General features: G+C 39.2%; 1 protein-coding gene across 2 annotated transcripts in view; it reads left to right on the top strand.

The window, feature by feature from the left end:
* Position 1: 1 nt before the first annotated feature.
* CASD1 (CAS1 domain sialic acid O acetyltransferase 1) overlaps positions 2 to 25,293 on the top strand; it is a 32,673-nt gene continuing 7,381 nt past the window's right edge. The window contains exons 1-12 of one of the 2 annotated variants that reach the window (XM_075419324.1): positions 2 to 273; positions 9,240 to 9,336; positions 10,020 to 10,140; positions 11,711 to 11,755; positions 14,055 to 14,117; positions 15,481 to 15,525; positions 18,120 to 18,243; positions 19,986 to 20,200; positions 21,213 to 21,638; positions 22,048 to 22,137; positions 22,720 to 22,839; positions 23,799 to 23,955. In XM_075419324.1, the coding sequence (XP_075275439.1) occupies positions 141 to 273; positions 9,240 to 9,336; positions 10,020 to 10,140; positions 11,711 to 11,755; positions 14,055 to 14,117; positions 15,481 to 15,525; positions 18,120 to 18,243; positions 19,986 to 20,200; positions 21,213 to 21,638; positions 22,048 to 22,137; positions 22,720 to 22,839; positions 23,799 to 23,955 (1,636 nt within the window). In that variant the 5' untranslated portion in view covers positions 2 to 140. The remainder of the gene's footprint in view (positions 274 to 9,239; positions 9,337 to 10,019; positions 10,141 to 11,710; positions 11,756 to 14,054; positions 14,118 to 15,480; positions 15,526 to 18,119; positions 18,244 to 19,985; positions 20,201 to 21,212; positions 21,639 to 22,047; positions 22,138 to 22,719; positions 22,840 to 23,798; positions 23,956 to 25,293) is intronic. The other variant, XM_075419325.1, reaches the window with a different exon arrangement.

Genomic DNA, 25,293 nt, shown 5'->3' with positions numbered 1-25,293 from the left:
GCTGTCGGGCTTCTCTCCGCCGCGGCGGTGGGGACGGCGGCGGCGGGCGGCGGGGTCTGCCTTCGCCGCTCGCGGGGACGCAGTGCTGCCCCGCTGCGCCCGCCCGCTCCATCGCACGCTGTTGTCATGGAGGAGGCAAGATGGCGGCCCTGGCCTACACCCTGGGCAAGCGGGAGATCAACTACTACTTCAGCGTGAGGAGCGCCAAGGCGCTGGCGCTGGGCGCCGTCCTGCTTCTCACCGCCTGCCACGCCGCCTCCCGCCGCTACCGAGGTGAGGGGGCGGCCGCGGGCGCTCCGGGGGGCCGCGGCTGCCGGGCAGCGGGAGGCGGAGTCCCGGCGGAGCCCGGGGTCCGCGGCCGCGCAGGGAGAGCGGCGGTCCCCCAGCCCGGAGCAGGCGCCGCGGGGCCGAGGGGCGGCGGGGGCGAGGCGCCTACCCCTGCCCCGGCGGGCTGGGGCTGGGGCTGGGGCTGGGGCGGGCAGCGCGGCGTGGCAGGTCGGCGGCTGCTGCGGGAGGGGAGCCAGGGGACCCGGCGGCGGGGAGGACCCCACCCGCAGGCCCCTCGGGGCCCGGCCCCGGCGAGGCCCCGCGGGTCGGGCGCGGCTGGCTGGCGGGCTCTGTGGCCGTGAGCGCAGCCCAGCTGCCGGGGCCTCGCCCGCGGGGGGCACCGCAGCCCCACGGCTGCAGGTGAAGTCGCGGGGGTAGAGGGTGGCTTCCCTGCCACACCTTCCCGCACAGCATGATGAACGACATGGCAACTGGTGATTAAATATCGTAATTGGTGTAAGACTCGCTGTGTGTCCGTCCGCTGTCTGAACTATTGCCTCGGGTGTAGCAGAATCCAGCCTCTTCGGTGGATGAAGCGGGGTGAAGAGTCGTTTGGTTCCACACGTGCTGTGGGTGGCTGCGGAGGAGCCCGTCGCCGAGATCTGGACGCCGTAGCCGGCAAGCGCGACGGGGCTGCGCGCGGGTGCACGGCCGTCACCCAAGCGTTGCCGATGCCTCCACTTGCGGGTCGCTTTGGCCCCAAAGCTGTAAATCTCGGCAGGATCCGTAAATGCTAATGGCACTGTTAAAGGAAATATTTTTCTTGTTTCCGATTCACGCTAAAAAATGGAGTGTGTTTGTGTGGGCAAATCAGAAAGTTGATCCCAAGAGAGATCACCGCAGCTGTGTTCGTGGTAGGACAGCTGGTGCCGTTGGGTTCTAACGCTTGCTGCCGGCATCCGCGGAAGACGAGGCCGGGGGCAGTTTGTTGTGGAAGTGGGAAAGGGGGCAGGGAGCCTTAGATATGGATGCAGTTCCCTAGGTTCACCCTCCAGCTGGCACACCAGTAAGTCAGGTAAAGTGAGTAGTGCTAAGCTGCGAGGCACGGAAGTGTTCGCTGATTTCTAGAGGAGCTCAAGCATGGAGTAATTGAATTTGCCTGTTGCACCGTGTTCCATAAGGCTCAAATCGGTCACAAAACTAGATGGAAGCACAGTGGCAAATGTGAGGCTTTTCTAAAGAGGGATTGTGGGACTGGCCTAAGGAAATAGGGACTTCCGTATCAAGCAGATTACAAGAAAACTGGAATATGCATAACTACGATATATTATGAGAGAGTTAATGAGGGGTGAGTCACAAATCGGTGAGAATCTGCAGGCCTTTATGTAAGTTGATATGGTCTGTATGGATTTTCACAAAGCTTTCAACAAGTTCCTTCGCCTAAGGCTTTTAGTTTCTTGAAACTATTACAGGATAAGAGAGAAGCTTTCCCATAACTGCTTAAAAGGCAGGTGGTAGAGAGAGAGTCAGTACAGAGTTACCAGTTTGGGCTCCTTTGAACAAGTAACATTCAAAAGATACAGAAGGTTTAGAAAAGGAGGGTGGAGCATTTATAGCAGACGCAAGTTTTCGGGAGAGATGAAAGCAGAGGTGCTTGAGAGATCATTCTGCAACCCTTCAGTGATGTCAAACATCTGAAATTCAGCAAATAGGACATTTTTGGCAATTAATGACAACACAGAAGATTCACCGCGATATTGCACAACTGAAGCTAACTGGCACCTTGCTTATTGTCAGCGGTGTTGGTCACCCCCTCTTAGTAGTGGTGTAATAGGGCTTGGAAAATATGTACAAAAGAGCAACATGAATGGCAGAAGAATAAAACAGCTTCTGTACAAGAAGTAATGAAATAGATTTAAATCCTGTAGCCTGGACAAAAAATTACTAACTTGGTAATGGTCTTAAATATTATTAATTATTTGGGGAAGTTAAATTAATTTTGATTGTATCATAACACAAAAAGTATCAACTGAAAAATTAAATTAGCAGGCAATACATTTAAAATTATCAGAAGGAAGCTTTTTTTTTTTTCCTCACAAGACATTTTGGAACACGTTGCCAAGATTTTACTCCAAAAATATGCCATAAAAGGTTCTGATTTGCATAGGGTGAATGAGGGGGAGCTGTAAACCTGCTGCACTCCTGAGAACCTCTGGCTCAAAGTTGCTGGGTTGTGAAAGCTGGGCCATGCTGGGGAAGTGATTGCTCTGCGTTTGTTTGTCGTGCTTTTATACTTTGAGCATCTGTCATTAGCTGCTGTCAGGAAGAGGACAGCAGGCAAGACCAGCTCTTTCATGACAACAAATGTTCTGCCACAGCAGGGCAAACAAGAAATTTAACAATGAATTAACTACATATGTGGATGCTGTCTCTCTTTCATAGATGTCCAGGAATATGGAGGAAATGAGAGATAACTCTGTATGAACTAGAAGTGGAGAAATCTGTTTTGTGGGAGGTGGGGACTTCCCCCCCCCCAAAAAAAAAAAAAAAAAAAATTGGATGTTTAATATCTGAAGAAACTGATAACCTGAAGTTTTTGTTAGTTGAAACAGCAACTGCATGAATAATGGAGAAAATGAGGTTGAAATTAGATGTGTCATTCATGGAGTTAGGCGTGCCTGATGATACCTACAAGATCCTGGTGTCCTGTAGGGCATATAAAAGGTGGCAAAGATCACAGCTGTCTTTGAAGCAAAATTATGTGTTAAGTTAAAATAGTTTCTTATTTCATGTCCTGTGTTATTTACAAACTCAGACTTCTACCACAGAAGCACAAGCGCATTGACAGTGTGGAGACTTCTAGCCTGTCCTACTGCAGTTTTCCCTTGGACAGTTCAGCCAGAAGGAAAAAGCCACAAAAAATGTATATAACCAGACAGATAGTGGTACGTGTGAAGACGGTTCGTCAGTGAATCCTTCTTTCTGTGGGACAAGCATGGGTATGCAAAGGCTCCTTGAGAGATACTAGTTACTTTTAAAACTCTATTTTTTTTGAGGAAGAGATTCTAAAAGTGATAAAGGCACATAAAGGCTGCTTCTTTCACACCTTTTCCTTGGTACCATGTCCTTGGGTAGGAGTGAAAGAATAATATATTAATTTATAGATATTCTATGTTTTCAGTGTGTCTGCACTTTTAAGATTTCAAATGAGTGGCAACTGGATGCTTTAAGATTTTGGTAGTTAGCCTAGTTTATCTCACTCTATTCAGAAACCCATGTTGTGCAGATTGCCATTTATTTTTCTTCTCCTGTTGCAATATTGATAGGTTCACAAGGCATCAACTGAGGATAAGAATATGCGTATGTTTTATAAAGTGGTTGTTTTTGTCTTGGTTTCCTTTGGGAGCTTTTGGATGATTGAGAATTTAGTTAGAACTCCTTTGCTTTGTCTGATTGTTTTTACATGTAAAGGTTTCAGCTAAATATGGCCTCAGTCATGCAAATACGTATTACAGATAGGAGCAGCCCACTGTACTTCCCAGTAAAACCTGCCTGTAGAAAAGTTACTTGTATGAAAAAATGCTGGACTGGGACTGTGGAAGGTCAAATTCGTGTTCAGGGAGACTATCATGTTTAGGGGTCGCCTACATTTTTTGCAAAACTTAAGTGAATTAAGAGAAGTTAAGGACTCTCTTTCACTTGCATACAGCTTCTGTGAAGAGTGAAGTGGACTGAATGTTTGCATACTATCCGGTGAAGTTAGTGCTGTGCATTTTTCAGTTATTATCATATTTCAAAGGTACAGTCCTAAACCTTCATGGAAATAAGTTGTTATTTAAAATTTTGCATTCTTAACATCAGCACAGATAGATGCTGTTTAAAACTACATTTTTATTTTGAATAATAGAGAACAATTGAATTTCCATTTCTTCAAAATAGTGTGCCTTTTAAAGAGTGTATTGTGAAACATAGTCTGTTCTGGCACTGAACAAAGACTGAGATTTCACAGTTTCAATTGAAAAAGCCTGATTTTGAGGAATGATAAGTTAGAGTAATAAGCATAATAAAATTCAGAGAATCTATACTCATAGTATAGCTATATCGTAGTTTATCTACGTGCAACATTTGATGAAAATGAAAGGTAATATGTTGGAAGGATAATTTAAGCAAAGCACAAAGCAAGAGCTTAAAAAGAATGGTCTGTGGTTTGTGTATGGAATGGCACTTAAATTTCTTTTTCTCAGGTTTTGGGGTTTTTTTCTTCTGTTTTGTTTTTTCTTTTAAGGTCTCATTAATTGTTAAGGTGGCAGGGTGGTATGTTAAAATGAGAGTGGTTATTTGGCTGCTGTGCATTTCATCTCCTGAGTAAGACTTGGGTATATCTGGAGACGATGTCTTGCCTGTAACCTCCAGTTTACTCTCTTGGCTGCTGTTGCAGTCTTGTTTTATTCTCCTCCCTCATCTTCCCCCCAAAACCCCTGCTGTTGTGTTTAAAGAAAGACATGAGACATCAGTAACGCTAGTAATGAGTTTCAGGAGCTTTCTGGTATTGCCTGGGGAGATAGGAAGATACTCAGTATCCAGAGTTGGGAAAGAAGGCATATTATCTCCATGTTTAAAATATATACAGTGTCTGATATTTGGAATGTTATTTCAGCAAACATAGTGTAGGATGGAGGATTGTTTTATTTGTGGGTAATTATGATGGGAGTGCCAATGGAGTACAGAGCTACCAAGCTTGGGTCATGAACTCTAGATACGGAACAGGGTCCCCTATGAAGAATTAGTAAACTAAGATTCTTCAGTCTCGAAAACTTGATTGAGGAAGGATTGATAGTGTTCTACAAATCATGATAGACACGGGTGCAAGCTGTCTCTTCCTGTGCAAGAACTAGGGAGTGCCAAGTAAATCTAGAAGAAACCATATTTAAAAGGCAGGTAGTTCTTCAAGCAGTGGCTGTGGGTGTGGAAACCTCTTGTAGGAGGATGCTGTGGGTGCTAAAGAATTGAAGACTGCATGACTTTCTCAGAAAGAATCACAGAATCGCAGAATGTTCGTGGTTGGAAGGGACCTCTGTGGGTCATCTAGTCCAACCCTCCTGCCGAAGCAGGGTCACCTACAGTAGGCTGCACAGGACCTTGTCCAGGCGGGTCTTGAATATCTCCAGAGAAGGAGACTCCACAGCCTTCCTGGGCAGCCTGTTCCAGTGCTCCGTCACCCTCAGAGTGAAAAGAAGTCTGTGGAAGGTTCTACAAAATGTGTAGAAACCATGTGCAGCTCAGGAAGTCCCTGGACTGAACATAGTAGGAGGAATATTAGATGAGAACGTAATGTTTGCTTGCCCGTTTCTTATTCGTTCCTGAGCATCTGCTTATGGCTCCTGTTGAAGGCAGAATACCAGGCTAGACTGACCATTGGTCTGACTGTGAATAACTGTGCTTACTTTCTTATGCATCTTCCTCAGCAAGTTAATGGATTTCAGAGGGAGTGTAACTGGTGGTGGATTTTCATTTAGGTAGTTTACTCTTACATCACTCTGATACATCTCTTCATTTTCGTCAACTGCAAAGTGGAGGGGTTTGTAGCAGTAGCTTTAATAACTGTAAATCACCTAGTCTCCTAATCTAATCACAAGCAACATGAGTTTGGTAATTTTTGTTTTATTATTTTTGACAGTTATGTTTTTATGCAACTTACTAGAAATTATAGTTTACATAAGCGTGTAAGCTTGAAAATCAAGGAAATTACATTGCTTGAAAGCCAAAGTGTAGAAACAGGATTTTATTTGAAAAGATTAAGAAAAACTGAAACTATGGTCATTTTGAATTTATGATTTCTACCAGAAAGATGTCTGTCCAGCAAATCTGAGCTAAACCAACATATTTACAAAGCAGGTAAAGATTCAGCTTTGCACATCATCTGCAGTGTTCTGAGCTCCTCCTGCAAAGTTTTGGCAGCAGGATCAGCAGCTGTCTTGTAAGCTGCATTAGAAAGAGGCCAGAAAGGCATTGATAAACTGCTCCTGGAAGATCTTTTCTGTAGTCTCTTCAGAAATGGCACCATACTGAATAATGAAACAGGCACAGACTGGAAAAAAAAAGATGATGTTGCTGACCTGGAGTGACCTGTAGTGGTTGAAAGGAGAGTTACAGAGACTGGCTTTCTGGAAACCTCTTGACTTCAGCCTGCGGTTGATCTATGGTCTCAGCATACTTTCATGAGAGCTCATTTAAATGTTCAGAAGCACATGGCCCTCTGCATCTGACCATTTGCCACGTCCCATTGCTGCTATGCAGTAATTAATCAATTTGACATGGGTAGTGCATGTGCACTGTGCTTCGGAAGGAAGCGTCAATTTGATTTGTGGTATCTCAAGGATTTGCTTGAGAAGTTACTGGTCAGTTTGAGGGAGTTCCTGAACTACTCTCAGGTGATTAATAAACTCTTACTGATGATAAAAATAGGAGTTTATCACCATATGTATACAACGTATTTAAATTTAAGCACATTTTTCTTCTATGCATTGAAATCAGCCTGACCAAGACCTCCCAGAACTGAGAGACAGGGAGTAAAGAATGGCAGTTATGCTAAAGCCAGTTTATCGTGCATGTTAGGAGTGTGTCACTTGTGGGTTGCTCCCGGAGGACCAACCCAGACCCTGAGCTGTGACTTGGAGATGTTTATCCAGATCTTTTTCCAGGCTGTTATGATTCTTCATGTTGTTCCAGCTTTTTTAGTAGTCACAATGCAATAGCAGTAGTAAGCAACCGAAGTTCCAGGAGGGAAGATAGATCTGGCTGTTTGAGCTGCATTTTGAAATGAGGGAAGGAGAAGCCCTAGATCATGGTAAAAAATACTACTTGATTGTGTTACCACTGCTGGGTTTGGTTGGATAAGTGAGCCGAGGAGTTACAGTTATAATACAGTCTGTTCTAGATTCACTTTTCTGCTTTTCATGAAAACAGGTAGGAGGAGTTTCAGGGAGGAAGGTGGGGACAGAAGATGTCTTCAGCTGCCACTTCTTCCTTCCTCCAAGATAATTTTATATTCTTCTTCAAGAAGCAGCACACATGACCTGCATTGTCTGTACTTCTGTATCTGAGATGTTCTTCATGCATCCTAAGTAGGAGAGAGCTAGAGGCTTGAAGGAAGAGAAAACTAAGAGTTTTGGGTGTCAGCTGTACTTTAAACATGCATTTTGTTTTATACTTTTTGTAACATTTTCCCAGCTTCACAGATGGGAACCTTACCTTTTTGTTTTTCTGGATGGATTGTGAAGGAGCAGACAGCTGAATATCAGCTCACAAACTGGAGTAGCAAGGGTTATCTGGAAAAAATCTGTGGTGATGCAGTATTATAAAGATCCTAGTTCCCTATTTGTGGAAATACAGATATGTTTCCATTGCCCATGTGATTATTAATGTTTTCTGAAGTTTATTAGCCATAGGTTTAAAATGTTTATAGAAAAAATATTTCAATATAGTTACTGTTGTCATTCTTCCCACTATTGAGAAATTATGGAAATGAAGAGCTTTCCCAATTATGCTATGTCCGACTAAAAAAAACCTCAACAACAACAAAGTTGATTCAGTGGATGTAAGAATTAGCTTTCACTGGGACCTTAGGACCATAACTTAAGGTATGTTTTCTTATCAGAATGTTACACAGAAAGCCCTTCTTTATCTAGTATAGCTCCCCCCCCCCCCATTTTTTAGTGATTGAACTCTGGTCATGCGGAAACCTTTGTTTAAGCACAAGGGAAGTGATACCATGGCTCTGTCTCTTTTCCCTGAAAGCTTTGCGATAGTACTGATCTTTGAGGACTGGGGGCTTGGGTCACAGTAGACATCAGCAGTGCCTTGTAAATTCCCATTCCTGCAGAACTCAGACCTCACGCTACTTGCGTCTCTTTCTGTTCACCTCATCTAATTTGCAGTTCTAGATAAGCTTCACATTTTCTGGTAATAATTGAAGCAGAAAGACTCTCACTATAATGCGTGGCTCCCAGCAGCCCTGAAAAGAGGTAGATAGAAAACAGCGCATTCTTTAGGATTAGTGCGAATTTCAGTCAAGTAGTAGTTCTCCGTTGAGCTTAATGGAGTCAAGGTTTCACAGAAAGTGTTAAGTACGGACTGTGGTACATTGTTTCTGCACAAGCTCTCGCAGCTACCTGCCATTTCATTCACCTCCCTTTCCCTGCTTGTCACTGCTCTGAAACGCCAAGTATGACAAAAATGTTGGAGGGCAGCTTCTCTTGCAGTGAACGGTGCGCAGCTGTGCTCAGTTATAAGGCAGCAGAACCTGACATGGAGTTTGCTGGAAGATAATGGTCACTGATTTCAGAACTGAGGTATTTTGTTTATATGAACTTAAAGTGACCTGAAACATCACCACCTGTACAGTGATTAATCTTCATTAGTGTCAAAATTCTTGACTGGAAAAGGTACCTGCAGTTCAGAATGATTAGCAAATTCTTGCGTAAATGTTTTTTGTTTTGCATATTAACCCAGCATGTAATTTCACCTGTTCTAAGGTGACCGTTATGTCTTAAGCAAGGAGAGGTAATAGACTTTCTTGTAAATCTTAGGTTGAGATTCATGTTCTATACAAGATGCTGTGTATAGTGTTTCTGTGTAGAAGATTATTGTATTGAACTATTGTATTCTTTAATTTCATATTAGTGTATTCTGGATAGTAGATGGCACAGTGGATCAGCATCTTGTGGTGTAAATGCCATTCTAGGTCACAACATCTTTCTGACAGCAGAAATGGAGGAGTGATTTACAGAGAAGCGTGGCATAGTGAGTGAGAAGGCAGTTTGCAGAAACTTGTGCAAGATGTTTTTACAAGAAGTTAAATTTGCTTACTACTGTTGTTTCAAATACTGTCAAATTATTATTTTTTAATAGCAATGGGGCTATGTTTTAACTTTTGTGTATCTGAATTCTAATCTTAATATAACACTTTAAAGGTGGTGATACATGTGAGTATCTTCTGTCCAGTGGGAGATTTCTTGGAGAAAAAGTATGGCAACCCCACAGCTGTATGATGCATAAGTATAAAAACAAGTAAGGAAACTCATGTCTTCTATTCATCTGCCTAAGAGTCGTTGTTGTTTGATTGCAGCTGTAGTAATTGCAGTGTCAGTCATTTTTCACTTTATAGCTGGTTCTCTAGGCTTTCAAAAATATGCAGCATTTATCAGAAGGAAGTATGTTCCTTGTACATAATCTGTGTTTACCATAGTTGTACTTATATATAAATGCAAATAGATGTTGGTGATCGTAGTACTGGTACGTGTTACGGAGAGCCACATGATACTGCAAGAGACTGCATAGCTTTGTATGTCACTCTCAGATTGCTGAAAGGGAAAATGCTGAGCTTGTGTGTGGAATCACAAGGAAGAAAATTGCGAGTAAAATTACCAATCACTTTTTTTCACCTACTAGCAAGAGCAGTTGATTTTTTAGAATTATGCTGCATGTTACCATTTTGAAGCTACTGTATTTGTAGCACCACAGAATAGGAGAGCTTGCTTGGTTGGTTGCATAATCACATTAGAGGGAGAGTTCATTTTCATTTCTATGCAAACGACACTAAACTTTTTATTAATTCTGCATGCTTAAAAATGTTTTACTATTCCTTAGAGCTGGATATAATACTTAGAATTATATTGCTCTGTAGATTTTCTAAAGACTTTTTCCTAAATATACGTTTCCTGTAACGTGAATGTTGCTGTTTTGTTTTACAGTGAAGCAAAAAATTGCCTCATAGACAAACATATTGTGTTTATAGGAGATTCTAGAATTCGACAGCTGTTCTATTCATTTGTGAAACTCATAAATCCTCAAGTCAAAGAAGAAGGAAATAAGGTGAGATAGTTTATTTTGATGATGGTTTTCTTTCTTTCTTCCTAATTTACCACATAACTCTTCTCTAAACTTCAAAAAAGCAAGAAATTATACCATTTGCTGGCCTAGCCATCAAGAAGAAGAACCACAGAGAGGTCTTTTGGAGAAGAACAAGATTAGACTAAGATAATTGTTTGGGTACAGATGGGATGATTGAGAATCTGAGAAGTGAGCTAGAAAGCTTGCAAGAAAGCCTGCGGCAGTCTGGGAATAAATTAATGAAGCTGACTTATCCCATAGCAACTTATGCTTCATATTTGGCTTCTTGATGAGAAAATGATTGCTCCTTTGTGTGTTTTTAAATAGTGATAATTCATGGCTTATAATTTGTCATTTTAAATGTCAGTTAAATTGCTGATCTAATCTGTTCATAAAAATCCTTGGGGCAATGACAGATTTCCAGGTCTAACTTGAAGCTGAAACTAAAAATAGCTTCTGGTCTTACCTTCCTTTTGGTTGCTGCTGAAGAGCTGTCTGAATTTTATAAGGCGAAGAATGTAAACTGCAGTAAGAAAGGGTTTAGCTGTATCATTTGTTGAACAGAATATTCGTTTCTTTTGCTATATCATGCTTCTTAGGCGTATCCCTTTTGTATGGATGTACATGTGTGAGGGAAAAGACACATTTCACTTTCAACTGTACATCAGATTTGTCAATTATTTAGTAATTCTGTCATTTAGAAGTGCAAGCTGTCAGCTTGTCCAGCAGACAGCATGCAGTCACTCTCACTTGTCAAAATAAGGTGTTTGATTGATCAAGTAACTCTTGTTTTCCTAGTCTGTTGGTTAGGTCACAGCTGCTGCCTAAAAGTGATGGTGAGATGGTAGAGTGCTATAATTGATTTTGAGTCAAGAGGTATCTTTTGAGTAGAGAGGTATCTTTTGTCAAGTATTTCTGAAATCAAGATCTTGTTTTGTGGAAGAGAAATACCCCTGTTCTTTTGGACCACAATTGAAACTAATACTGTATTTAGTAACATTTTAAAGGAGGATTATGTATGCAGTAGCTGACTGCTTCCTTTCTGATTTTTTTTATGATCTTTTACAATCTCACTCAGCAAATTTAATAATGCATTCCAGACTTTGTTTCTGCCTGGGATTATTTTCTTTTATTCTTTAATTAAAACTGTGTCGGTTGGTTTTGTGCAAGGAAGATGGGCAGAGGAAAAGGAAAGCTAAGAGAAAAGAAGTATAAGAAAAGAAAGAGGAAAAAGTCTAAAGTTTTTCTCATTTTGGGAGGCTAAATTTAGGAAAATATTTTATACCTTTGTAACAGAGTGAACAGAATGCATTTCAGACTTAATTGGATAGATTTCTTCCGGGAAAAATAACTCTTTAAACCAGTAGCTTGTTTTATCAAGAAAGTAACATAAACATTTTGTATGAGTATACTGACAAGTTTACACACGAAAAATCCTTTCTACTGAACATAAACCTTTGGGTGAGAACAAACTAACATATGAATGTAAATATTTTCTTTCATTCTGGAAGTTTATCTTACTTTGTTGTATTGTTCTGGGGTTTTTTGACAGCATGGAAATATCCCATTTGAAGATAAATCTGCTTCAATTAAAGTGGTAAGTTTTTATCTAGCATTAAATCACAAGCCATAATTATATTATTATTTCACACAATGTAATCCAAATTGCAGTCAGAAGTGGATTTTTCAAATTTCCACAAGTGCTGTAAAAGTCAAAAGATGCTTTAGACCATCAACATTCTCTATAAATTTTCCGTAAAATATATCAGAGTGTATCTTAACATATTCTATTTTGAAGAAGATTCTTTGAGACACTTTAGCTTTGAGCACTTGTATTCTGTGTTAGCTTTGGGCGTAAGCTCTGGAAACGTGTATAGTTCTTCTTTTTGTCAGATCTTACAATGTGGCCTTCCCAAGAATACCTTTTGCCAGGAAATTTACTCTTCCACTGCTGTAAGAATAAGTGTCTGGGGCTTACTTACTTGGAGTGGTAGTTGTCATAATTGCCTTTGAGCTCTCTGTGCTATCCCAGCAAGTATTCCTTCCAGTTCTTGCATGGAGAAATAACCAGAATGTTGGTTATAATGAGGATTTCAAAAAAAGAAGGCAAATAAAGTACTTGAGGGTAGGTTGTATGAAGGACTCTGTTCTCCTGTGCCCTGGCAATGGAAATAGTGTCCTCGGTAGCTTTCTTTGCTTCCCATGACAGCTGTCAGCAGCGGCGCTGGGATTCTGCTAGTTCTTTATTTGTTTATGTCTTGGGGACAACTCATTCTCTGTTCATGAAAACTGAAGGAGCAGTGTATTTGCTGAGTTGTCTGCAAGTTAGTTTTCAGTACCTGCTTGTGTATGTGATGAAGATTTAGGGTACACAATAACATTTTAGGGTGTGAGCCCATGCCAATTTAAGCCCATGCTGTCTCACTCTGTTGCCCTTCACAGTGTGTTCCTGTGTAACTAGCACTGGTACAGCTGTGGAGTGGGCTGGTTTAGGAGTTAATCCAGCCAAAAACGTACCTTGTAGGATTCCTTTTTCATTATTTCTGATGTGGCTCATCATACGGTTATCTGAGTGCTGGAAAAGAAGGGGCAGAAGACAAGGCAGGACAAATGGGACTATGTAATGTGATTTATGTTGGTGTAGCCTGACACAGAACTACATCTGCAAAACTCCTTAAGCCTTGGTAGGTGTCTAGCCACCAAGGTTTGAGATGGCAGGTTTGGGCCTTTGGGAGATACCTGAGTAGTTAAGAATATGTTCCTAGTCTGCTGCTTCCTTGTTTTGGTGCCATATTGCTGTTGACATTTATTGGCATCGTAGCTGAATTTTCACGCTCAGAATGGCCGTGATGCAGTAATCTAAATGTGGAAAATACTTGACAAAAAAAAGACGGAATCGCTGGGAACAAGTGGAGAGTCTAATTTTGCCCTTTCTAGTGATCGTACTGACCCTTCCGTCCTTCGGCCACTGCAGAGGGCTGCGTGATCACTCAGATTCCGGCCAAATAGTGAACTGACAGTACTCAAGTGAACTACTGAAATCTTGAGGTCTGTGCAAGTGGAAGATAGAGATTTCCTCTCTGCTGGTAGTGTTTCTGCGTTACAAAGTTTCTTTGCAATAGTTTCTGCATATGTAATCTCTGCCGTTTCACTTTAACATGTAATTGTAGTCCATTTGATAGTTCTGCACCTGAGGAATAACTAGATGCTAGGAAGTCACAGCTTTACCTGGGAGACGTAAGAGCGCTAGCCAAAGTCTAGACTGTCCTTCTGGATGAAGGCTGGGCACTATTCCTGACACCTAAAGAAATGTCACTAGGTAATGCATTTGATGGACAGGGCACTATTAGATTTAAACAGCTGATAATTTATGAAGTTGTTAAGTGAATTGTTAGGTTTTCTTTTTGTTTGAAAATTATGATTTCATGCTATCAGTTATGTTAGGTTCTGGAACAAAGAAAACCTGTTGGTAGAAACTGTGGGAAATTGAGCAAAAAGCAAGTTCTAATAAGTAAGTTATAGGCGTGAGCTTGGTTTTATCCCTGATTGCACTGGAAACCCACAGACATCCCATTTGGCAGAAGCTAAAAAATTAGCTTCTTGGTGAAATCCCAACTCCTGAACTACAAATGAGAATTTCTTCTTTTTTCATGGCGGCAAAGTTTTGTGGTGGTTTTTTTTTTTTTTCTTTCCATTTTTTTTTCTTTTCTTTCTGTTGTTCATGTTAGGGCGAGATTCAGGGTTTTCATGCTAACTATAAAGTAAATCTCACTTTGGGTCAAGTGTTTTTCCTTCACAGTTGAATTTATGGCAATTAATTTGGTTTTTTGAATTTTTTGTTATTAGTCTACTGCTTGTCTTTAAGCTTAGAGAGTAAATCTGCATTTATTTTACAGGATTTCCTGTGGTATCCAGAAGTTAATGGCTCTATGAGGCAACATATCAAATCTTGGACTGAGGTATGTCTTAAAAAAAATGAATTTAGGAAAATCAGCAACTGACTGAGGACTACCACTTTTTTTTTTTTTTCATATACACAACTATAATTACTAGGAGTCCAGAAACTGCAGCGTATCACTTCTGTTCAGTCAGTTACGTACCAGAGATGGGAAATTTGACATCAAAATTTTGAGAGGGGATGTTTACTGGTGTATATGTTTCTGGGCATCTCCTGATCTCTCAAGGATGACTTCACTTGGGCCAAAAACCCCAAACCAAACCAGAAAACTCCTGCTTCCTGGGAGCGGGTTGATTCATCCTATTAAGAGCTGAAAGGATTTTACTCTGATTTGGCATTTCGCTTCCTCTGTCTGCAATGGCTCTGCTTTTATGTGGCCAAACATTTTTGATCCTTATTGGTCCCTTCCCACTTGAGATATTCTATGATATTGTACTTACTGAGTTAATTTGGGTGTTCCAAACTGAAAGGCAACAGCAATTTGGAAAGAATGCCTTGATATTTTTTTTTTTCAATATTTCCCTCACATAGTAATTATTTTACATGTTTCTGTTATGGTACAGGTTGTCAAGTTATTCAACATAAAATATGTATGTAATTCTGATAATGAGTAATAGATTTACAGATTGGCAACTAAATTTTTCTTGTTTCTTCCTTTGCTGATGTTTTAAATAGCCTGGAGTTATTTAGTAATGGCCCCCGGTGATTCTTTTGCTACCCTATTTGTCAGTCTTGCACAACACCTTCCAGGAAGACAGCTGAAGTTATCATTTGTTTTTCTTTTTCTGTGATTACTACAAAAAACTGAGAGCTGTTAAACCCTTGTTGTGCCATCAGCACTGTTTATTTCCTTGTACTCTTCTGTTTGAGTACATGTTCTGTTCCTTGTCCTAGACGTAACTTTCAGACCAGGACTACAAGGACAACAGCTGTCCATTGTCCTTGTTGTGTTTTCGCAGTGAATTTATGGTCCCTTCAGTCAGTAGAACAGTCAAACAGATGTTTGAGAATGCTGAGAGATACGGAGAGAAAAAGCACTTGGACAGTATGATCTGCAGTTTACTTGACCGTAGGAGGAGATGTTTAGATAGCTTTTAAAGGGAACTTATGCTGCTAGATTGAGAATGATTGTAAGTGCTTACAGGTGGTTTGCACTTTTGCAGATTCTGTTATGTGGAAATTCTGGTATATCACAAGTTGATGTTCTCTGTAATATATCTGCAGTCTATTCCTTTGTAACCATCTGATGGACAAGTTGAGTCACAGTTAATTAAGATATGAGTCTTAATTAAGCTGCTTAATATAATAATAAGTATGATTTTTGGAACATTTTAAAACTAATTTCTTTCTACTTTGTGTCTTAGGGTTCTGTGGCAAAACCTCATATAATTGTAGCAGGAGCTGCCACGGTAGGTTATACATATGTGGGGCATTTTAGTAAAGAAGGGAGTTCTAGTAGGATAACTTTTGTGCTCTCACGTTGGTTATGTGATAAAGTTGTTAAACCCAATTTTAATAAAAAATAGACGTGAATTTTCTGTTATAACAAGAAGTTCTAAAATATCAGGTGTATTTTACTATAGCTGCGTGATGTACAGTACTTGCTTTTTGGCAACAATGCCGCTTGATAAGCATTGATTAGCTTGTACCTACCTAATAAATAAAGTAGCTTCTTTGTTAAAAGCAGATTATTCATTAAAAATGTTAAATAAAAGTACTTGCATACTAACTGAGATGCATTTTTAATAAACTCTTTTCAGTCATAAAATTCTGCTTTTGAGCATGGCTCTTTCTGAGCGCACGTATTTCTTTTAGATTTGTATGGGCAGACCCCTGAATTTTACAAGAATAATTCAACAACCAAAGAGGTTGCACTTTCCACTGGAATTTTCCACCACTGTGAGCTGCAGCATCACAGGAAGCTGGGTTGACAAGACCTGAAGAGATCTCCTAACCCGTCAATTTGCCACAAGGCAGGAGCAGTTATACCTGTGTTGTGCTTGACAAGAGTCAACCAGTTCTTTAAATCTTCCAGGGACAGAATGCAGCAGCCCCTCTTAAGCAGTCTATTCCAGTAGTTGGCTGGTACTGGGAGTCAACAGTTGACTATCTGCCTATCTCATTAATACCACATTTAATGTCCCCTACTTCCAAAAATTTTGGAATTGGAATTTTAAAGAAATTAGCTATTATAATTGCATACCAGCTCAAATGTAGGTGGAAAAAACGTGTTCTATTTTAAACAAAATCCTTTGAAAGCAGCTTGGTTTAGAGACAGCTCAGGCATTCTACCAATTTGGAACCTTCATGGAGTGCAAACCAAAGGTGAATTCCCCCAATTTTAAGGGAAGATCATACATACATGCAGACCTCCACACATTTCCTGAGGGATCAGAAATTCTTTTTCCTTACAGGTGAACACCCCAAATTCTCTTCTTCTGTAGGATCCATGTAAATATTTTGATTTTTAGGAATCTTAGTAAGCCTAGAATATCTCTGTTCAGTCTGAGAATCTGGCATGTCTTACTAGCACTAGTCATTGTAGTTCACACAGAAAATGCCATTATGTATGAACAGCATTCTGACATGCAGAAGGTCGGGTCTGCAGAACTCTTAGCTAAATAATTCATTTTATTCAGATATATACAATAGCATTAGCTTGTTGTCCTTTGTGGACAGCGGGCGGTATGAACCAACAGTATGTATATGTGCTCAGCCCTTTATAACACCAGTATATTTACACAAAACAACAGTAGTATCTAGAGCTGGCCAAAGATAAACATCTTCAATTTTAAAGGACTTGCAGAAAAATAAAGTGCTTAAAAAATCTGACACGTCAGCAACATTTACCATGACTAGCACCAGTGTGGTAACCTGCTACTAGATTAAACTGATGTGCGCCCTTGGACTTCACAGCATTTTGAAACTTGTATCTTTAGCTTAGCTCTCAGTTTGGTCATGCTGCTTTGGTCTCAACATGTCTGTCTTAAGATGTCAACTGCATAACAGTTTATAAATACAGGTAAAGTCTTAGAAGCTGGAGAAGCTCCAGCGAGTACAAAACTCAGTTGGTTGCTTATTTTAGGAAAAGGAGATGCTCTGAGAATATCACTGCAGTGCTCTGGTTCTCAGTTCCTGACTTCCTGTTGAATAAAATATGCTTCTTAAAACGTCTGTTTAAATATTGTAGATATTTCATGAGTAAAGACTTGGCTACTGGGAGAAACTGCTTTTTTTTTTTCCAGAATGTGAGTTCTCAGAGCAGCTGCATGTTATTTGGTTTCATGAAGTATTCATTTATATTCGATAATACTCTCAGGAAGTGGATTAATCAGTTTATTTGGCTTACATCAAAATTTTTATGTAGATATTTAGAAATAACTACAGAGTTCACTCCATTCAGGCTAATTTTTTTTTTCTTGTTTATTAACAGATTTTGACTAAATCAGTATAGATACAGTAATACTTAAAATAGCATTCTCCCAATCATTTCATGTAGAAGAATAAATCAGAAGTTGAAAGGGCTCTTTTTTTTTTCTTTTTTCTTTGTGGATATCTGCAAAACAGATAGAAATGTTGGAACTCAATACCACCATCAAGTTTTGCTTGCACGCATCTCTTGCTGTGGTCAGTTTTCCTAGAGTAAAATTGACCAAATTTGCCATGATTTTTATATAATATGACTGGCTTTGCTACTTCATCATTGTTCAAAGTCAAGGGGCTTTTAATTAAAACACCTTGCGTCATTTAATTTGTGAAAAATCAAATATACGTTAAGTTGAATATTACATTCTCCGCATTTAGATGGTCTGTTTGAATGTAATTATCTGTCTAGACAGCTGCTTGGTCCAAAAGAAATTTTTTAGCACTTTAAAAGCGAAGACTAAAGAAATAATGTAGCTTTATAGAAATAATGAAAAATAGCTACAAACAGAGCAATGGAATCAGTTAATTAAGGGTCCTCAGACACAGAGATTCTGAATCTCTTTCTTTGTTTCTCCAGTGGTCTATCAAGATTCACAATGGCAGCAATGAAGCCCTCGCACAATATAAAATCAATATCACTTCAATTGCACCTCTTTTGGAAAAATTAGCAAGAAGTAGTGATGTTTACTGGGTCTTACAAGGTAAAGTAATGAACAGTAGGTAACAATTTGTACTGTCACTGTCTGTGGAATCGTTATCTTCTAGGATATGGAAAGCTTAGTCCATACTGCTTACTTGCAGAGTAAAAAGTGTGTTGGTTGAATTCCGCTCTGGCTTTTCTTGCAGCCTGAACTGCAAGCTGGTACCTAACTAGCTGTTGCTGGTGATGGAGATTTTAAAGTGCTCTCAGGAAAATCTTTTGCCTTCTGAACTCTGAATTTTGGTTAGCTTACTCTCAAACTCAGTACGCCAAGTCTGTTCTCCCTATGCTGTGCTTCATAGGTACCTCCTGGGAGTCAGGAACACAGGATCAATATTTTGCATTTTGTGCATAAAACAGCTGTATTCCTGTGTTTATGTTCTATTAAATCTTCAGATTACATAAATAATAGGAAAGGTTCAACCAATGCATCCTCTGTGTGTGTCTAGAATGAATAGGCATGCTATAGAGAATAAAGAGAATTTAAGTCTCTAGAATGAAACTTGCTTCTGTACACTAAACACTGATGAGTTGAGATTAGGAGCCAGAAATCATGGTTCACAATGAGTCTGTGAGATTTTTAGTATGGCACCAAGCTTACATTCGTTTACTTTTCTTCAGTAAAACTAAAGTATGTCCCTGGCACTGAACAATGAGCTCATAGGTGGAATGTGCTCCTGGTTTATCTGTCATAGAAACATAGCGTTTTAGATTATCATCACCTCAATTAGAAACACAGGCAAATTTTGAGCCCTGATAGGAGTATACCCAGCTGTACCCTTACAGTCGCATCCAAGTTTCTGTCAAAGATAGTTCTAGAGGTTAACCTGTATCAACAGATTAATATTCTTGCATTCCTTTCAAAACCAAGTTTATCTGTAGCAGAAGCTATTAGCTGTCAGACATGTCCCACCATTCTGTTGATAAAGATCCCATCCATTTAAGTCACCTCTGAGCTCTTCAATGGATCAAATAAGAGGAGAAACAGTCTGTACACAGAGTTGTCTAGACATTGATTGTCCAAAAGTAGACTTGAGGTAAATCAGCTTGTAGAGCGTGTTTCACTGGAGTTATGAATGTCAGCAGCTTTTCACAGCAGCTCACTGATCTCCAGCTGACCTTTTGATCTAGAACTCCATATAGCTTTGTGTTAAGCTCTATATAATTTCTGAAGCCTGCAGGCACTTAAGTGGAGTTCCGTTCTTCTGAAAAACTGAGATTCTGCCATCAGTTAAACTGGAATCAACGGGAGCAAGTGGAATATGCTTATGGGCTATGACTTAGACAAATGAGAAACTGGTTTCTTCTACAGTAACTAGAGGGTTTGGGAGATATTTATTTTTCCATGTGTCTATTCTGCTGCCTATCTTCTGTCCTCTTGGCTTTGGAGTATTTCCCCGGGGGGATTCCATTACTGAGAGAAGGCATAAGCAGCTCTGTACTCCAGCATTATATACTTTTCACGGGTTTGGGGAAATTAAACAGACATTCATGTCTGGCCAAAACTTTCTAATCTGTAAGTATATATGGGTGACTAGGGAATGGCGATAAGAACATTTCATCATAAACAACTCTAGTTGCTACTCTAGTTACTGTAACAGTCATTCATTCCTCCCTGCACGTTCTTTCTGTACCATTGAACAACTGTGACTACCTAAATGAAAGAAGCCTGTACAACTCAAACTAAGCAACTGCATTTGTCAAGTACATTAATGTGCTGGTTCTTTGTCCTTTCAAATTCAGATCCTGTTTATGAAGATATGCTGAGTGAAAGTCGAAAAATGATCACTAATGAGAAAATAGATGCTTATAATGAAGCAGCTATTCGTATTCTGAACAGCAGCTCCCGAAATTCCAAAGCTAAAGTTAAAGTGTTCAGTGTATCAAAATTGATAGCACAAGAAACAATCATGAAGTCTGCAGATGGCCTGCATCTCCCTGAGTCGAGCAGAGATACAGTAAGTGTTTTTATCACTGGTCAACATTAAAAAGTAGTAATAGTAAAACAAGATTTTAAGTGGGTGTTCTGAAATGGCAGACAATATGAATGTAATGAGGACCTGCACATTCTTCAGGAAATTTTGTTCAGAAGATCCCAGTATGTGAGAGTGCAGTCACTTATATAGGATGTATAAAAAACATACTAGCAAACACATTAGTGTGTAGATGTTTTAAAATAGCTGTTAATCTGCTAGATCTTTTAGATCCCGAGTGCAAACCTTGTGCTTTCATCTTCATGAATGAGTTAGGGTGATGATGATTTGTAAAGCAGTGCTAAGAAGTAAGTCTTAAATTTTCCCCTACGTGCCCATATAATTTTGTTTAGTAAAGAGTATGCAAAGGGTAAGAAAACACGCAATATGCACCTTCCTGGTTGCATGGAGTGCCACTGACTTTATTTCTTATTTTATCTTTAACCTACCAATATATATACACGTGCGGTGAGCCACTCTGAGTTGTGTCAGTCTGCCCTTCTTGTGAGAGAGCTCTCCCACCATGTTACTTTTAGTTCCACTCCTTTGCAGGTTTCAGTTGCTTTTAAATACTGGATGGATGAACTACATACCATCTCACCACAGGTTTCAGTCTCATTGCCGTGTTTCAGAGACTTCCATTACTGTGCCCCTTTAGAACCCAAGTTTGTGAGCTCTTTTTCATTTATAGTCCAGGTGGCTCTTCATAGCCCCTTTTACAGCCAGTAGAGAGAACCCTTCTGTTGCAAGGATTAGGATTAGGTCTTCTTGCTTACCTCAAGAAGCTCAAGGGTTTCCTGTTCGGAAGAGTTGTTTTGACTGTGCTGTTGAATGCAACTAGGTATGTGGGGGTACTGTGAAATTTAATCCACATAATTAGAAGGCAGAATTGCATAGGTTTTATGTCAATGCATGATCTAGAAGAAAATTTCTTACAATGCAAATATTAACTTTTTTATTAGAGATTAATTGACAAAACTGCTTATTTCTTTGACAGAATGCGATGATTCTTATGAACGTCTACTGCAATAAGATAATGAAGCCCATTGATGGCTCCTGCTGCCAGCCTCAGCCCCCTCTCACTCTGATACAGAAGTTAGCTTTCTGTTTCTTTACTTTGTCCATTATTGGATATTTAATTATCAGTTTAATTCATCGGAATAATTATCGAAAGAATAAATCATGCACTGATTTGGAAAGTGGAGAGGAGAAGAAACCTGCCATCAGCACTCCTAATGTTTCTACTTTAGAGATGCTCTTACACTCCTTCTGCAAACTTGGTCTAATCATGACCTATTTTTATCTATGTGACCGAGCAAATCTTTTCATGAAGGAAAATAAATTTTATACACATTCATCTTTCTTCATACCAATCGTCTATATCTTGGTTTTGGGGGTATTTTATACCGAAAATACCAAAGAGGTAATGATCATGTTGACATCCGGCTTATAACATTGTTTCCCGGTTTGAGTGTAAATAACTAATTGCTAAATATTGAAAGTTAAATTTTCAAAGTCAGTATAACTCATCTGCAAAAAATGCACTCTCAAGCAATATAACATTTGCGTGGAATCAGGTTTTTAAAAGCATATAGGTATGATCACTTTTAGTCATTGTCACCCAGTCAAATTGGAAGCGAGCGTAGCTCGGATGCAAGAGAGTGTAGATCATGTTAAAATCTGGTAGACCTGTGTCCACTAGACAGAAGGCTTTTGCAGTTGAGACCTGTTTACCCATAAAGTGTTTTATTGTTTTGAACTTTTTCTGCTCATTTTGTAGATGTTCCTTGTACTTTTTGGAATAGCAACACTCTTGTTTTGTTTTGCATTAGACTAAAGTGTTAAATAGAGAACAGACTGATGAATGGAAGGGCTGGATGCAGCTTGTTATTTTGATTTATCATATCTCTGGAGCGAGCACTGTAAGTGATTTGAATTTCATACTTTTTTAAAGTGGGAATGCAATTTGGGTCTGTAATTCAAAAGAAAGATAGTGCAAATGTGTATTAGAATTTAATAGAATGAATAACTAATGCTATTGTTCCTGTAGTTTTGGTATTCAGTAGAATTAGTTTTTCTCTATATTCGTAGATTTCATTGGTAAGAGCATTTTATGCATTTCTTACACAGTGAGAAAATATACTGGTTTCTTCCATATAGAATATTAAGTTAATTTATTTTTAATTGCTAGTAACATTTCTTTTTTGTGTTCTGAACTTGAAACTGCTGAAGGTAAGCTTTCAAAGAGCCCTTCGTAAGTCTCTCTTAACTGGTAATAGAATATGAAAAGTGTAGAGCAATAAATAGAGGAAATTAATTTTAACATCAGAGAGGTTAGGGCACCAAAAGAGCTTAGTAAGAAACAAGGAAATGTGGCATAATGTTTCTCTTCTTAGTTAAACCGCATTTACCACAGTGCAGAAAAAGCATAAAATACGGGATTAAAAAGGACAGCCAAAAGCATTTATTTGGCCATTTATAAAATGTACTTTATTTTTCTACAGTTTTTGCCTGTGTACATGCACATTCGAGTTCTGGTTGCTGCATATCTGTTCCAAACAGGTTATGGTCACTTCTCATATTTTTGGGTAAAAGGGGACTTTTGTGTATACAGAGTGTGTCAGGTAAGAATACCTACTTACTGTTTTTATAAATAAATCTGTTCAGATAACAAGATATCCATAATTTATCCGTACTTCCTAAATAATGTGATATCAAATTACTTAACCAAGGTTCGCACATTAAAAATGGCTATTGTTTCTGTGTAATCTGACCTGTTTAATCAGTAGTGTTTATCTGATACAAACACACAGCATATAAATGATACTTACAATGTAAAAAATGTAAGTATGTAGGCTTTAAAACATCAAGACAAGTATTTTCTAATATATAACAAAGAGGTTTTCATTGCACTAGCAATTTTCGATTTCAATATATAAGTAACGATCCAGGCAGGCTTTCAAAGACAGTGTATTGGAGCCTACATTTGTTAATAAACGAAATGAATTTTTGCACCATAACAATACAGAGAACATACCTATTTTTGTGGTTTCCCTCCCAGGTTTTGCAGCGTGTGCTGTAACAGTTTAAAAAAAAATTTAAAACTCTGTTTTATTGCTGTTAATTATTATATTGTCATGTAACTTAGGTCATCATGCTTATTAAACGTATGTCTGCAGCCTAAGTGCTGCACTGGTAATGACACTACCCTAGCTTTAACTGAGCCAGCCCAGGTAGCCGTGGGAGTGAAAGCAGAGAGGCATTCACAACATCCAGCAACTGGAATACTCAGTCCCCGGCCTGGGGAACAGTCACTTCTGGTTTACCCTGTTTTCATTGCGATCTGTAACCAAGTAGGCCAGTGTAGGACAAGTCCAGTGCCACATAGTCAGCCTGCAGCCTGATACTGCACTGTTGATGTTCCCTGAGATAATTCTCCATGTTACAACTGAAATATAATCAGCATGAGATGTAAAATACATAGATATTTTCGTATAGTGCTAAAGAAACGTGTCCCCCATCTCTCTCAGCTTTGCCTCCCAGTTTATATGTCTTCTGTCTTCTCTCCTCTGATACCCTCCAGGTTTTATTTCGTCTCAATTTCTTGGTTGTGGTACTGTGCATAGTGATGGACCGACCTTACCAGTTCTACTACTTTGTGCCATTAGTCACTGTCTGGTTTATGATCATTTATGCCACCTTAGCTATATGGCCTCAGATAGTCCAGAAGAAAGCAAATGGTATGACTTTTTTTTCCTTTCTGCTATAAAACATTTTTAAATACAGTTTGTCATAGACGAATTATATGTCAGTTGAAAAATGTAACAGCTGATAACTAAACTGTCTCTGATTAGTCATATTAGAATGCTTTTTGGTAGGTTTTGACCATCAGAAATGTGTTTTATCAAGAGTTGTAGTATTACTGAATGCAAACTAAAAGCACAGGTTACACTATCAATGCTAGCTGAGATTGTTGCTGTAGTGTACTAATGGGTACGGCACGCACAGCGAGCGTTTAGACTTTCCCATTCTGGGTTGCCAGTATGTCTCGTCCATCTTGAGCACCAATTCTGCCATAGCCTGCCAAAAAAAGAACGTGGGGTTTGTTAGCTTAGTCTCTTAGATTAAGTAAACTATCAAAAGTATGTCTTGGGATATGGATATTTTAAATAAAAATTGTAGTGAAATGCCAGTTTATTTTATGCAGTGCAGTTCATTGAAAAGTTGTCACCATGTGGTAAATGCTTATTATTTAATTCACCTAAATTAGAACTAAAACCTTAAAAGTCTTAGATGCTTCTTCACTATTGATGAAGTAATATCCAAATTTTATAGTCTGCAGATATGAAAATGAAATATACCAAATGCATGCTAGGAATAGATGCTGCAGAAATATAATTAGAAAGTGCTTTTACAAGATATTTTGAAGGCAAATAGCTCCAATATAATATTTTTTTTTCCTACAAAGGCACTTCTCTTCTAGATACAGAGAAATGACTGTTGTGTACTTCGGAGCAATAGTGTACTGTAAAACTAGAACATCTTTCCGTGACAACTTTCACTTGTTTATGTCCCTATTTACAGCTGCCAGTTTATATGGTGAGAGAGGGAGATGATCTCTTGTCGCAATGTTGAGGCTTGGGTAGAGCTTAATGTCAGTCAAAAGCTTTGAGAAGCAGTTTCTCAGGCTTCTCTTATCAAGATACTTGTCCTTAATGACCTGCAGTTGAGCTTTGGAGTACAACTGGTACCTCAGAGTTTAATAATGTATGCTCTACTTATTTCACATGACAAAAGCTGTTGGGCATTTTATTTTATTTATTTACATTCACCCAGAATAAGGACTGCCTGTGCAGAGTGTTTGGGAAAGCAGAGGCTTTAAAATAGTGTTTCTGCTTGAACACCTAAATTCTCTTCTTTCTGTATGTATGTCCCTGTTTTAGACGTGAGGCTGAATTTAGGATTAGTAGGTTATTAATTGCTGTGAATGTTTATTTGAATTGCTTAAAGTAAAATTTAATATGTAAATGTAGATAGTGATAAGATATTGCTGGTAATATTTGAGCACTTATTTATGA

The sequence above is a fragment of the Opisthocomus hoazin genome, chromosome 4 (assembly GCF_030867145.1).
Source record: "Opisthocomus hoazin isolate bOpiHoa1 chromosome 4, bOpiHoa1.hap1, whole genome shotgun sequence".
Taxonomy (NCBI): domain Eukaryota; kingdom Metazoa; phylum Chordata; class Aves; order Opisthocomiformes; family Opisthocomidae; genus Opisthocomus; species Opisthocomus hoazin.
This window is presented reverse-complemented; position numbering and strand designations above follow the sequence as displayed.